The 13651-nt window shown below is 40.5% G+C and overlaps 1 protein-coding gene across 2 annotated transcripts in view; it reads left to right on the top strand.

Annotated features, from left to right (window-relative positions):
* Positions 1–6168, top strand: part of ca6 (carbonic anhydrase VI) — a 42657-nt gene extending 36489 nt beyond the window's left edge. For both annotated transcript variants that reach the window (XM_041845342.2, XM_041845343.2), the window contains 2 exons: positions 4948–5153; positions 5753–6168. In XM_041845342.2, coding sequence (XP_041701276.1) covers positions 4948–5153; positions 5753–6166 — 620 coding nt within the window. In that variant the 3' untranslated portion in view covers positions 6167–6168. The remainder of the gene's footprint in view (positions 1–4947; positions 5154–5752) is intronic.
* Positions 6169–13651: the final 7483 nt, after the last annotated feature.

The following is a 13651-nucleotide window of genomic DNA, read 5'->3' as shown; positions in this document are numbered from 1 at the left end:
TAGTCACACTAGTAGTCACACTAGTAGTCACACTAGTAGTCACACTAGTAGTTACACTAGTAGTCACACTAGTAGTTACACTAGTAGTCAGACTAGTAGTTGCACTAGTAGTTACACTAGTAGTCACACTAGTAGTTACACTAGTAGTTACACTAGTAGTCAGACTAGTAGTTACAATAGTAGTTACACTAGTAGTCAGACTAGTAGTTACACTAGTAGTCACACTAGTAGTTACACTAGTAGTTACACTAGTAGTCATACTAGTAGTCACACTAGTAGTCACACTAGTAGTCACACTAGTACTTACACTAGTAGTTACACTAGTAGTCACACTAGTAGTCACACTAGTAGTTACACTAGTAGTCACACTAGTAGTTACACTAGTAGTCAGACTAGTAGTTACAACAGTAGTCACACCAGTAGTCACACTAGTAGTTACACTAGTAGTCAGACTAGTAGTTACAATAGTATTTACACTAGTAGTCACACTAGTAGTTACACTAGTAGTCACACTAGTATTCACACTAGTAGTCACACTAGTAGTTACACTAGTAGTCACACTAGTAGTTACACTAGTAGTCAGACTAGTAGTTACAATAGTAGTTACACCAGTAGTCACACTAGTAGTTACACTAGTAGTCACACTAGTAGTCACACTAGTAGTTACACTAGTAGTTACACTAGTAGTCAGACTAGTAGTTACAATAGTAGTTACACCAGTAGTCACACTAGTAGTTATACTAGTAGTCACACTAGTAGTTACACTAGTAGTCAGACTAGTAGTTACAATAGTAGTTACACTAGTAGTCACACTAGTAGTTACACTAGTAGTCAGACTAGTAGTTACACTAGTAGTTACACTAGTAGTTACACTAGTAGTCACACTAGTAGTTACACTAGTAGTTACACTAGTAGTTACACTAGTAGTCAGACTATTAGTTACAATAGTAGTTACACTAGTAGTCAGACTAGTAGTTACACTAGTAGTCACACTAGTAGTTACACTAGTAGTTACACTAGTAGTTACACTAGTAGTCAGACTAGTAGTTACAATAGTAGTTACACTAGTAGTAACACTAGTAGTTACACTAGTAGTCACACTAGTAGTTACACTAATAGTCAGACTAGTAGTTACAATAGTAGTTACACCAGTAGTCACACTAGTAGTTACACTAGTAGTCACACTAGTAGTTACACTAGTAGTCACACTAGTAGTTACACTAGTAGTCACACTAGTAGTCACACTAGTAGTCACACTTGTAGTCACACTAGTAGTTACACTAGTAGTCACACTAGTAGTTACACCAGTAGTCACACTAGTAGTCACACTAGTAGTTACACTAGTAGTCACACTAGTAGTCACACTAGTAGTTACACAAGTAGTTACACTAGTAGTTACACTAGTAGTCAGACTAGTAGTTACACTAGTAGTTACACTAGTAGTTACACTAGTAGTCAGACTAGTAGTTACAATAGTAGTTACACTAGTAGTCAGACTAGTAGTTACACTAGTAGTCACACTAGTAGTTACACTAGTAGTTACACTAGTAGTTACACTAGTAGTCAGACTAGTAGTTACAATAGTAGTTACACTAGTAGTCGCACTAGTAGTTACACTAGTAGTCACACTAGTAGTTACACTAGTAGTCACACTAGTAGTTACACTAGTAGTTACACTAGTAGTCACCCTAGTAGTTACACTAGTAGTCACACTAGTAGTTACACTAGTAGTTACACTAGTAGTCAGACTAGTAGTTACAATAGTAGTTACACTAGTAGTAACACTAGTAGTTACACTAGTAGTTACACCAGTAGTCACACTAGTACTTACACTAGTAGTTACACTAGTAGTCACACTAGTAGTTACACTAGTAGTCACACTAGTAGTTACACTAGTAGTCAGACTAGTAGTTACAATAGTAGTCACACCAGTAGTCACACTAGTAGTTACACTAGTAGTCAGACTAGTAGTTACAATAGTAGTTACACTAGTAGTCACACTAGTAGTTACACTAGTAGTCACACTACTATTCACACTAGTAGTCACACTAGTAGTTACACTAGTAGTCACACTAGTAGTTACACTAGTAGTCAGACTAGTAGTTACAATAGTAGTTACACCAGTAGTCACACTAGTAGTTACACTAGTAGTCACACTAGTAGTCACACTAGTAGTCACACTAGTAGTTACACTAGTAGTTACACTAGTAGTCAGACTAGTAGTTACAATAGTAGTTACACCAGTAGTCACACTATTAGTTATACTAGTAGTCACACTAGTAGTTACACTAGTAGTCAGACTAGTAGTTACACTAGTAGTCACACTAGTAGTTACACCAGTAGTCACACTAGTAGTTACACTAGTAGTCACACTAGTAGTTACACTAGTAGTCACACTAGTAGTTACACTAGTAGTCACACTAGTAGTCACACTAGTAGTCAGACTAGTAGTTACAATAGTAGTTACACTAGTAGTCACACTAGTAGTTACACTAGTAGTCAGACTAGTAGTTACAATAGTAGTTACACTAGTAGTCACACTAGTAGTTACACTAGTAGTCAGACTAGTAGTTACACTAGTAGTCAGACTAGTAGTTACACTAGTAGTTACACTAGTAGTCACACTAGTAGTTACACTAGTAGTTACACTAGTAGTTACACTAGTAGTCAGACTATTAGTTACAATAGTAGTTACACTAGTAGTCAGACTAGTAGTTACACTAGTAGTCACACTAGTAGTTACACTAGTAGTTACACTAGTAGTTACACTAGTAGTCAGACTAGTAGTTACAATAGTAGTTACACTAGTAGTAACACTAGTAGTTACACTAGTAGTCACACTAGTAGTTACACTAATAGTCAGACTAGTAGTTACAATAGTAGTTACACCAGTAGTCACACTAGTAGTTACACTAGTAGTCACACTAGTAGTTACACTAGTAGTCACACTAGTAGTTACACTAGTAGTCACACTAGTAGTCACACTAGTAGTCACACTTGTAGTCACACTACTAGTTACACTAGTAGTCACACTAGTAGTTACACTAGTAGTTACACTAGTAGTCAGACTAGTAGTTACACTAGTAGTTACACTAGTAGTCACACTAGTAGTTACACTAGTAGTTAGACTAGTAGTTACACTAGTAGTCACACTAGTAGTTACACTAGTAGTTACACTAGTAGTTACACTAGTAGTCAGACTAGTAGTTACAATAGTAGTTACACTAGTAGTCAGACTAGTAGTTACACTAGTAGTCACACTAGTAGTTACACTAGTAGTTACACTAGTAGTCAGACTAGTAGTTACAATAGTAGTTACACTAGTAGTTACACTAGTAGTCACACTAGTAGTTACACTAGTAGTCAGACTAGTAGTTACAATAGTAGTTACACCAGTAGTTACAATAGTAGTTACACCAGTAGTCACACTAGTAGTTACACTAGTAGTCACACTAGTAGTTACACTAGTAGTGACACTAGTAGTTACATTAGTAGTCACACTAGTAGTCACACTAGTAGTCACACTAGTAGTTACACTAGTAGTCACACTAGTAGTTACACTAGTAGTCACACTAGTAGTCACACTAGTAGTTACACTAGTAGTCACACTAGTAGTTACACTAGTAGTCACACTAGTAGTTACACTAGTAGTCAGACTTGTAGTTACAATAGTAGTTACACTAGTAGTCACACTAGTAGTTACACTAGTAATCAGACTAGTAGTTACACTAGTAGTCACACTAGTAGTTACACTAGTAGTTACACTAGTAGTCACACTAGTAGTTACACTAGTAGTCAGACTAGTAGTTACAATAGTAGTTACACTAGTAGTCACACTAGTAGTCACACTAGTAGTTACACTAGTAGTTACACTAGTAGTCAGACTAGTAGTTACAATAGTAGTTACACTAGTAGTCACACTAGTAGTTACACTAGTAGTCAGACTAGTAGTTACACTAGTAGTCAGACTAGTAGTTACAATAGTAGTTACACTAGTAGTCACACTAGTAGTTACACTAGTAGTCAGACTAGTAGTTACAATAGTAGTTACACTAGTAGTCACACTAGTAGTCACACTAGTAGTCACACTAGTAGTTACACTAGTAGTTACACTAGTAGTCACACTAGTAGTTACACTAGTAGTCAGACTAGTAGTTACACTAGTAGTCAGACTAGTAGTCACACTAGTAGTTACACCAGTAGTCACACTAGTAGTTACACTATTAGTCAGACTAGTAGTTACAATAGTAGTTACACTAGTAGTCACACTAGTAGTTACACTAGTAGTCACACTAGTAGTTACACTAGTAGTCACACTAGTAGTCAGACTAGTAGTTACACTAGTAGTTACAATAGTAGTCACACTAGTAGTTACACTAGTAGTCACAATAGTAGTCACACTAGTAGTCACACTAGTAGTTACACTAGTAGTCACAATAGTAGTTACACTAGTAGTTACACTAGTAGTCAGACTAGTAGTCACACTAGTAGTCATACTAGTAGTAGTAGTTACAATAGTAGTTACACTAGTAGTCACACTAGTAGTTACACTAGTAGTTACACTAGTAGTCACAATAGTAGTTACACTAGTAGTCATACTAGTAGTTACACCAGTAGTCAGACTAGTAGTTACAATAGTAGTTACACTAGTAGTCACACTATTAGTTACACCAGTAGTTACACTAGTAGTTACACTAGTAGTCACACTATTAGTTACACCAGTAGTCAGACTAGTAGTTACACCAGTAGTCAGACTAGTAGTTACACCAGTAGTCAGAACATAACTACAGGTATATTTAATGTATAGGGTAACATTTTACATGAAGTTGCTTTTTTATGATCTATTTAGAGTACTTATATTTAGAGAATTGTTCTGTGATGCAGTAGTTGTATAGCATTCTGTCTTCTGTGTCAGATGTTAACCCTATCCCTCCTGTCCCCCTATAGATCCCAGAGCGATGTTTCCTCTGGTGCTCCACTTCCCAGAGAGGAACTCAGAGAGTTATGCCCTGGCCCACCTACCTCACCCCATGGACCTGCACTCCTTCACCGCCTGCATGCACCTGAGGACACACCCTGGAGGGGTACACACTGTCCTGTCATACTCCAGCCAGGGCCACGACAACGAACTGATGATCACCATGGGATATGAGGTGGGTGGGAGTCAGGGAGGGAGTCAGGGAGGGAGTCAGGGAGGGAGAGAGTCAGGGAGGGACTCGGGGGGTGGAGGGAGTCAGGGAGGGAGGGGAGTCAGGGAGGGAGGGATTCAGGGAGGGAGTCAGGGAGGGAGTCAGGGAGGGAGTCAGGGAGGGAGGGGAGTCAGGAGGGAGGGAGTCAGGGATGGAGTTGGGAGGGAGGGGAGTCAGGAGGGAGAGAGTCAGGGAGGGAGGGAGTCAGGGAGGGAGTTGGGAGTCAGGGAGGGAGGGAGTCAGGGAGGGAGTTGGGAGGGAGGGACTCGGGGGGTGGAGGGAGTCAGGGAGGGTGGGGAGTCAGGGAGGGAGTCAGGGAGGGAGGGACTTGGGGGGGTGGAGGGAGTCAGGGAGGGGAGTCAGGAGGGAGGGACTCGGGGGGTGGAGGGAGTCAGGGAGGGAGGGATGGAGGGGAGTCAGGGAGGGAGGGACTCGGGGGGGTGGAGGGAGTCAGGGAGGGAGTCAGGGAGGGAGGGAGTCGGGGGGGGAGTGAGCAAGGGAGGGCGGGAGGGATGGAAAAGTAATCAACAGTCTTATTTATATTTTTCATGTGATCCATCCAGGTGGGTCTGTGGATCGGCAACGAGTTTGTCAACCTGCCACACAACTTCCACTCCCGTGACTGGGTCAACTACTGTGTCACCTGGTCGTCCCACTCCGGGGGGGCTGAGCTGTGGATCAACGGGCTGGTGGGGGAGGAGCAGTACCTCCGTAGGGGATACACAGTCAGCCCAGCAGGGGTCTTCATCCTGGGCAAGGACCAGGACGGCTTCCTGGGGATTTCTGACACGGACGCCTTCTTGGGTCAGATGACGGATGTCAACGTGTGGGACTATGTTTTGAGCTCGGCTGAGATCCAGGAACAGATGTCCTGTGAGAACACCACCTCTCCCAGGGGGAACGTGTTCAGCTGGGGGGTCACTCCTCTGAGTCTTTATGGGGGGGTGCAGCTGGAGACAGACTACAGGTGTCCCTGAGAGGAGGGGTGGGGGGGTGGGGGGTGCAGCTGGAGACAGACTACAGGTGTCCCTGAGAGGAGGGGGGGGGGGGGTTGCAGCTGGAGACAGACTACAGGTGTCCCTGAGAGGAGGGGTGGGGGGGGGGGTGCAGCTGGAGACAGACTACAAGTGTCCCTGAGGGGAGCAGACAACTGAAGCGCAGGGAAGCCTGGGTGGTGTTCAGTAGGGCACAACGTAGCAAAACGTTTTGCAACAGAAATAAAATATAAATCTGACTTCTTATTGGACAAGTTCAGGTAGTGCAGTACCATTGTGTTTCATGCCGTTTCAAAACATTTTGTCCCTACTGAACATGACCCTGTTCTCACAGAGCAGAGGATTCCCACTATCAACACAATGTAGTGCTGTACGGTCTAACATTATGTCCCGTCAATATATCAAATCTATCCTTTACTGCTGATGACTATTGAGTATAACTCATCTATTTGAGACATGGGTATCAGGTTCAGTATGACAATGTTTATTGTATGAGGGAAGGGAATCACGGAAGATCTCTGAACGTCCGTGTGGGCTCAGAGCATCAGCCATCTATCGCATTCATATCTTTGTATCCTCAATAAAGTTCTATTTGAAGCATCTTGTATGTTTATTTGATTAAATTTAATAGCAATATACCGTTAGACAGGCTACAGAGCCAGTGAACTACAAAACAGACACACTCATCTAGACAGACATAGAAAGAAAATAAAAAAGATTTAAAAAAAAAAAAAAAAACTTTTTAAAGGACCAGTGCAGTCAAACTTATGTTTTTCCTGTGTTTTGTATGATATTGTACAACAGCTGATGAAACGAACAGTGTGTTTAAAAAAAATTTAAATAATGTTTTTATCAGTGTTATTTCCTGATAGTTGCTGGTTGAAAATACAATCTTCACAGGACCATCTAATCAGCTTGTTTGCATGGGCGTGAGTTTCGGCTTGCCTGGTGACATCACCAGGCGGTAATGTTGGTTAATAGACCAATAACAAAGAGTTCCAAATATTTCTGCCAACTACGCTAGTTTAAAGTTTTCCCCACTCAGACCACTCCCAGACAGTCCTAGCAAAATTCTTCCTTGAGAAATAGCTTTTTGCGAAATGCTGTCATCAAGGCAAAGGGTGGCTATTTGAAGAATCTCAAATATAACATATATTTTGATTTGTTTTACACTTTTTTGGTTACTACATGATTCCATATGTGTTATTTCATAGTTTTGATGTCTTCACTATTATTCTACAATGTAGAAAATAAGAAAACATTAAGAAAAACCCTGGAATGAGTAGGTGTGTCCAAACTTTTGACTGGTACTGTGTATATATATATATATATATATATATATATATATATATATATATATATATATATAAAGCACCCTCAGCACCCCATCTTCCTGAGGCTATGGATCTTAGTCTTGGAGGTGTGTTTCCTGACCGATTCAGCGTTTGGTTAATTATGTTTGTCCCCCATGAGACACGGTAGACATGGAAGCCTATTTCACTTGCTCAAAATCTTCTGAACGAATCTAAGATAAGTCAAGAAATCTGTAATACATTTGTAAGTTTTGCCGAGGATGTTTTAGTTGCGTAATTTTACATCTAACTAAGGTGTTTGGTGCAGTATTTCTCAAGTAAACAAAATGCGCGACGTGTTGTCTTATGTAAACATAGTCGGAGCTGCTGGGCAGGTCTGTCTCACTGTCTATGCTATTGGATAGAGAGCAATCACCGCAGCTGTTCACCCCATGTTAGTGGGCAAATGGACATCGTCAAATCAAAACCCAACCTTCATTTTCATGTTGTGATGCACAGATGTTCTAAACTCCGTTTTAGACGAGACTGACTTCATGACCAAAATTATCCTATTTACACTTCGTAGTCAATTTTGCCACTAGAATAACTCTTTCTGATTCAAATCAATGCCACATAGGCCGTTTTCAAAGGGATTTATTTATTTATTTTTATTCTGGGGGTAGATCAGCTTAATATTGCAGATAGATTGTAACTTCCAATCCCCATGTTTTTATATATATATATACTCCCCTTCAGTGGCGGTTTTACACGGAGGCCGGGGGAGGCCCGTGCCTCCCTGGAAATGTCCCTGGCCACCCCTGTGGCCCCCCCGTGCTGACCAAATAAAAAATTATGAATTTATAACTATTTTACACGCGAGCGCCAAAAGCGGAACTAATGCAACGCTCTACACGGCAACGTTCTACACGGGTAAATTAGAGTGGCGCACCCAAAAACTGTATCCTGCCATCTGCCTGCCTGCCACGTGTGGTGCTGCTTCGGTGAATGAGAGCTCAGCAACTACTATTTGCGAGAGGAGCTACGATTTGCAGGAGTCGAAGGTAAGCAAAACGATTTAATATCATAAGTGACTTGTTGTTCTTGCACATAGCCTACATGTTCCTTTTGTTCCTCACACATAAATCAAATCAAGTTTTTAAATGTCTGGTCTCGATTTGTTTAGAAATGTAATCATATCTAAGCAAACTCATCGAAGCAGAAGCAAATATCCAAATGTTAGTAGGCTATCCTTGCTAGGTCTACACAATGTTGTGATGTTAACCACGTAACTTCATCCGTCTTGGCTGTTGCATCGCGATAACAAATACATTTTTAGTAAAGTAATCAACAGGTTATCTGCCAGTGTTAAGTAGGGAGGGATGGTTAGGTAACAAAATGTAATGCATGCCCCTACGTTTTTTCTTCTTCTAATAGTTATCATGAAACGAGGAAGGGACATAAAGTCATTTTTTGCCCCAGCAAACAAAAAAGTGAGAGAAACAAATCGAGGTTTTGAGAAAGTTGAGGAAGAGGGAGAGCCAGCATGTGATGAAAGTGAGGGGTCTGACAAAGAGAGGGAAATTCCAGAGGGTGAGGAGGATGAAGAAGAGGGTGAGGAGGATGAAGAAGAGGGTGAGGAGAATGAAGAAGAGGGCGAGGAGAATGAAGAAGAGGGTGAGAAGCATGAAGAAGAAAGCATACAGGGACAGAGAGATGAACAGCCAGAGGGACAGCAAGTGGATCCATGTGGATCAAGTACTGCACCATCAGGTTTGTGATGAGGAAGGTTCTTACTATTTGCAAAGCAATGCAATTACAATGTAATGGTAGGCCTGCTGGGTGTCCTTAAAATGCTGCTTTCTGCTGTTAATTCTTTTTTGTGTCAATATGGCTCTGTTTTTTTTTTAAGTAAATACTTTGCCTACATTTTGAAATACATGCAGATATACAGTAAATAAATGTTGTAGTTGTGCCCTATGTTTACTGTCCATCTTCTTCAGATATCAGCAAGTCTAAGTATGACGTACCAGTACAGCCAAACTTGAAGATATTCCCAACCACACTGATGGGGGACAGAAGACGAAGCTTCAGACCAAACTGGTACACTACTCATCCATGGCTTGAGTATTCTGTAATGACGGACTCTACATGTTGCTATGCATGTAGACATTTTAGCACACCAAATGCCCCAGACACCGTTTTTGTTTCAACACCTGGTTTTACAAACTGGAAAAAGGCAACTATGAGAAATGCAGGGTTTTCACTACATGCAAAGTCTGAACGACACAAGTGTGCAATGATCGCATGGAGGGATTATCAAAGAGCTGTTAGAACAGACGCAACACTAACAGATCTCCTTGACAAAGAACACACTAAACAAGTACAAGAAAATCAGGCATACATTAAAACAGTTGGGGAAGTGCTGTTGCTTACAGCTACACAAAACATAGCACAAAGAGGACATGATGAATCTGAAGGGTCCACTAACAAAGGAAACTTTAGGGAAATTCTTAACACAGTTGCTAACCACGACCAACTTGTTAAGAGAAGATTAACTTCCATTCACAATGCAAAGTACACAAGCAAGATCCTCCAGAATGAGGTTTTGGGTTGTTTGGCAGAAATGGTTCGGTCTGAAATCATAGAAGAAGTGAAGAAAAGTGAGGTTTTTAGCGTCATGGCAGATGAAACAAAGGATATTTCAAAAAAAGAACAGATGTCCTTCACACTCAGGTACTATTACAATGGGGCCATTAAGGAGAGTTTTCTCCATTTTGAATCTGCAGAGAGGTTAGATGCAGCAGGGCTTACTGGAAAAATAGTACACTTACTGGAACGTTATGGCCTGGACTACAAAAAATAACCTCGTAGGCCAAGCGTACGATGGCGCTGCCGTTATGAGCGGTAAGCATTCAGGGGTTCAGGCAAGGATCAAAGAACAGGCTAAATTTGCCTTCTACGTCCATTGTAGTGCTCATTGTCTGAATTTAGTGTTAGTTGATGTAGTCAAAAGTGTCCCAGAAACGGAGGAGTTTTTTTCTTTGTTACAGATTCTTTATATGTTTACTTCTTCCTCATATGTGCACCCAAAATGGCTGTCTCCCAAAGAGAAATGTATGGCAGAACCAGAGAGCTGCAACGTTTAAGCGACACACGTTGGTCATGCCGATTTCTAGCCCTACGTAATATCATGGACACTCTACCTGCCCTTAAACGACTACTGCAAGAGATTGCTCAAGAACGTCATGGTGAAAGAACTGTTGAGGCCCGAGGTCTTCTTGCTCAAATTGACCTAGAATTTGTTGTGCATCTTGTTACTCTGCGTAAGTTGTTTGGGGAGACAAAGCTATTGTCTGACATGTTACAGTCACAAACTGTTGATCTGTCAAGTGCTGTTGACTTAGTAAATGCTTTAGTCCTGACATTGAAAGACCACAGGCAGGAGTCTTTCTTTGATGAGTTGTGGGATGAAGCATTGAATATTTGTGAGCAGTGTGATTCTGCAACAAGGTCAGTGGCGAAACGTCAGAAAATGCTGAGCTCTAGACTCAGTGGCTACTGCACGCTAAGCACTGTTGGTCAGAGGGAGGTAGAACGTGACAAAGATATGTTTCTCACATCATTTTTCTATCCTGTAATTGACAGCATGCTCAATGAGTTGAACAGACGTTTCTCCAATACAAACTGTGAGCTCATGAGAAGCATACAGTCTCTCAGTCCCCAGAGTGATACCTTTTTTAAAGGAGAGCAATGTTTTTTCATTTGGCCGTTTGTATAATGCAGACATTGATGATTTAGGGCATGAGCTCCATCAATTTAAGAGAGTTTTGGACAGAAAAATACAGAGTGGTGAAGTCAAAAAGCCATGCAGTACAGTTGAGCTGGTTTGTTTTATTGAGCCATACAGGGAAGTTTTCTTTGAGCTCTTTAGACTGTGCAAGATTGCTGTAACCCTTCCTGTAAGCTCAGCCTCTTGCGAACGCAGTTTCTCCACACTGAAACTGATAAAAACCTTCCTGCGGTCCACCACTAGTGATGAGAGACTCAGTGATCTTGGTGTCCTGAGCATAGAGTCCAGAAGGGCCAAGGCTCTGGATCTTGATGTATTTGTGGACCGTTTTGCCAGACAGCACAACCGCCGTATCCTGTTGCTGTAGTGTATCTATATGATATATACGCTAGTAGCGTATGAGTGCCGCTGTGAGGAAAAATAGATATAATGAACAATAAAACAACAAGCTTGAGCTTCTTAAGACACGGTGGGTTTATCTGTTCTCAATACCACCGGTAAAATGAATGGAGTTAGTCTGGTGTCCACATGAAGTTACATGTGTAGACAAAGAGTCTGGTGTCCATATGAAGTTACATGTGTAAACAGAGACGGTCTGGGGTCCATATGAAGTTAGATGTGTAGACAAAGACAGTCTGGTGTCCACATGAAGTTACATGTGTCTACTTAGATGAACCCACCGTGTCTTAAGAAGCTGAAGCTTGTTTTATTTTTCATTTTACATCATCTATCTTTTTTTCCTCACAGTACCAGTAGTTCCACACACTACTAGAGTGTATGTATGTTTGTATGTATGTATATATATCCCACCAATCCTCTCTCAAGAGGTTTTCAAAAAGGGGCAAACTCATGTCTCAAGACCTGCTTCTGTTGGTTCCCCTCTCCTGCCTGTAACTTTCCATCCACATCCCCAAAGTTTTGTGGCCCATTATGACATCACTCCATTAAGTGATTGCTGCATGTACTGCTCTAAGGAAACACTTCTCTCTCTCTCTCTCTCTCTCTCTCTCTCTCTCTCTCTCTCTCTCTCTCGATAGATAGATAGAGTTTATGATTTTATTATTTTGAATTATCTCTGCCAAACATCTATGTACTACAAATCTTCAAGCTCCACAGATGTTTTATGGCATCCACTAAACCTCTTTAGATATTTGTAAATTATACAGTGTGATACCTTTCAACGAAAGTTTATTTTATTTTTACCAACTATGATTTTTCCTTTTGAAAACAAGCAAAGCAAGAAAAAAGAAACAAAATCACTCCAATCATTGCACACTTGTGTCGTTCAGACTTTGCAGGTCCAGCTTTGACATGATGATCTAACTAACACTAATATTGTAACTAATATTGTAACTGAAATATGTATGATCCTATGATGAGCGATTGCTTACTTCCCTTTCACTCTTAAAAAATTACTGAAAAAAATGTGTATAAAAAGGTATATGTAGTATATGTTTGTTTAGTGAGCATTCATGCTGTCATTTTTTCCTAATGTGAACTATGGTGGAAATGTGCTGTCCTAAATGGACTTGCCCATATATGTTGTAAAGCCTTTTTTGTACACCTGCTCATCAACTGACAGTGAAGTACACAAAGACACAGACACACACACACACACACACACACACACAGACACCTGTAATATTCTTGTTTTCATGTTGTTGCTGATATCCATCAGTGTTGTTCATATTGCTACATTGTGTTGACATGATTGTTGCTTTTAAACGAATGTTAACTTAATGTTTATTGTCTGCATCCTATTGGACTACTGGATGTTAATGTGTAACACGTTTCCTTGTTTATGTGCTTTAGCAATACTGTATGTCAATATGGTCATGCTAGTAAAGCCTCTTTGAATTTCTTTTCTTTTCTGATTTGGTTTATTTTACCTAAATGGATACAGGGTAGTGTGTTTTGTTTATAAATCACTCAGAAAGTTTTCTTTCTTAAAACAAAATGTGGAATCAACTGTCCACAGTAGTGGGGCTTCCATAAATAGGAAATGGCACATTGTTGTACCCTTTGTTGTATCCTGGAGTTTTGTTCACATTGAATATGAACCCTGTATTTGTACCCTGTACTTTTTAATTTTTTTTAATTTATTTATTTTTTCATTTTTATGGCACTATCTCTCTTGCATCTGCACTCTTGTACAAAATACGTGTTATAATAAATGTCATATGATTTTAAAGTAAAATAAAGTTTATAATCTTTGAATATCATGTGTTGCCAGTTTTTTTATGTGTGCCCCCCTGATTAAACACTGGCCCCTCCTTGGCCCCCCTAGTAAAATGTGTCTAGAACCGCCACTGCTCCCCTTTATTTGTTGCTAGGGATTTGTTGCTTTTTAAAGGCAGTCGCCTGTTACCCAGAAATGATTTGGTA

Source organism: Coregonus clupeaformis, chromosome 24, assembly GCF_020615455.1.
Source record: "Coregonus clupeaformis isolate EN_2021a chromosome 24, ASM2061545v1, whole genome shotgun sequence".
NCBI classification, from domain to species: domain Eukaryota; kingdom Metazoa; phylum Chordata; class Actinopteri; order Salmoniformes; family Salmonidae; genus Coregonus; species Coregonus clupeaformis.
Note: the sequence above shows the minus strand (reverse complement) of the source record. Positions and strands in the feature narration are given on the sequence as shown.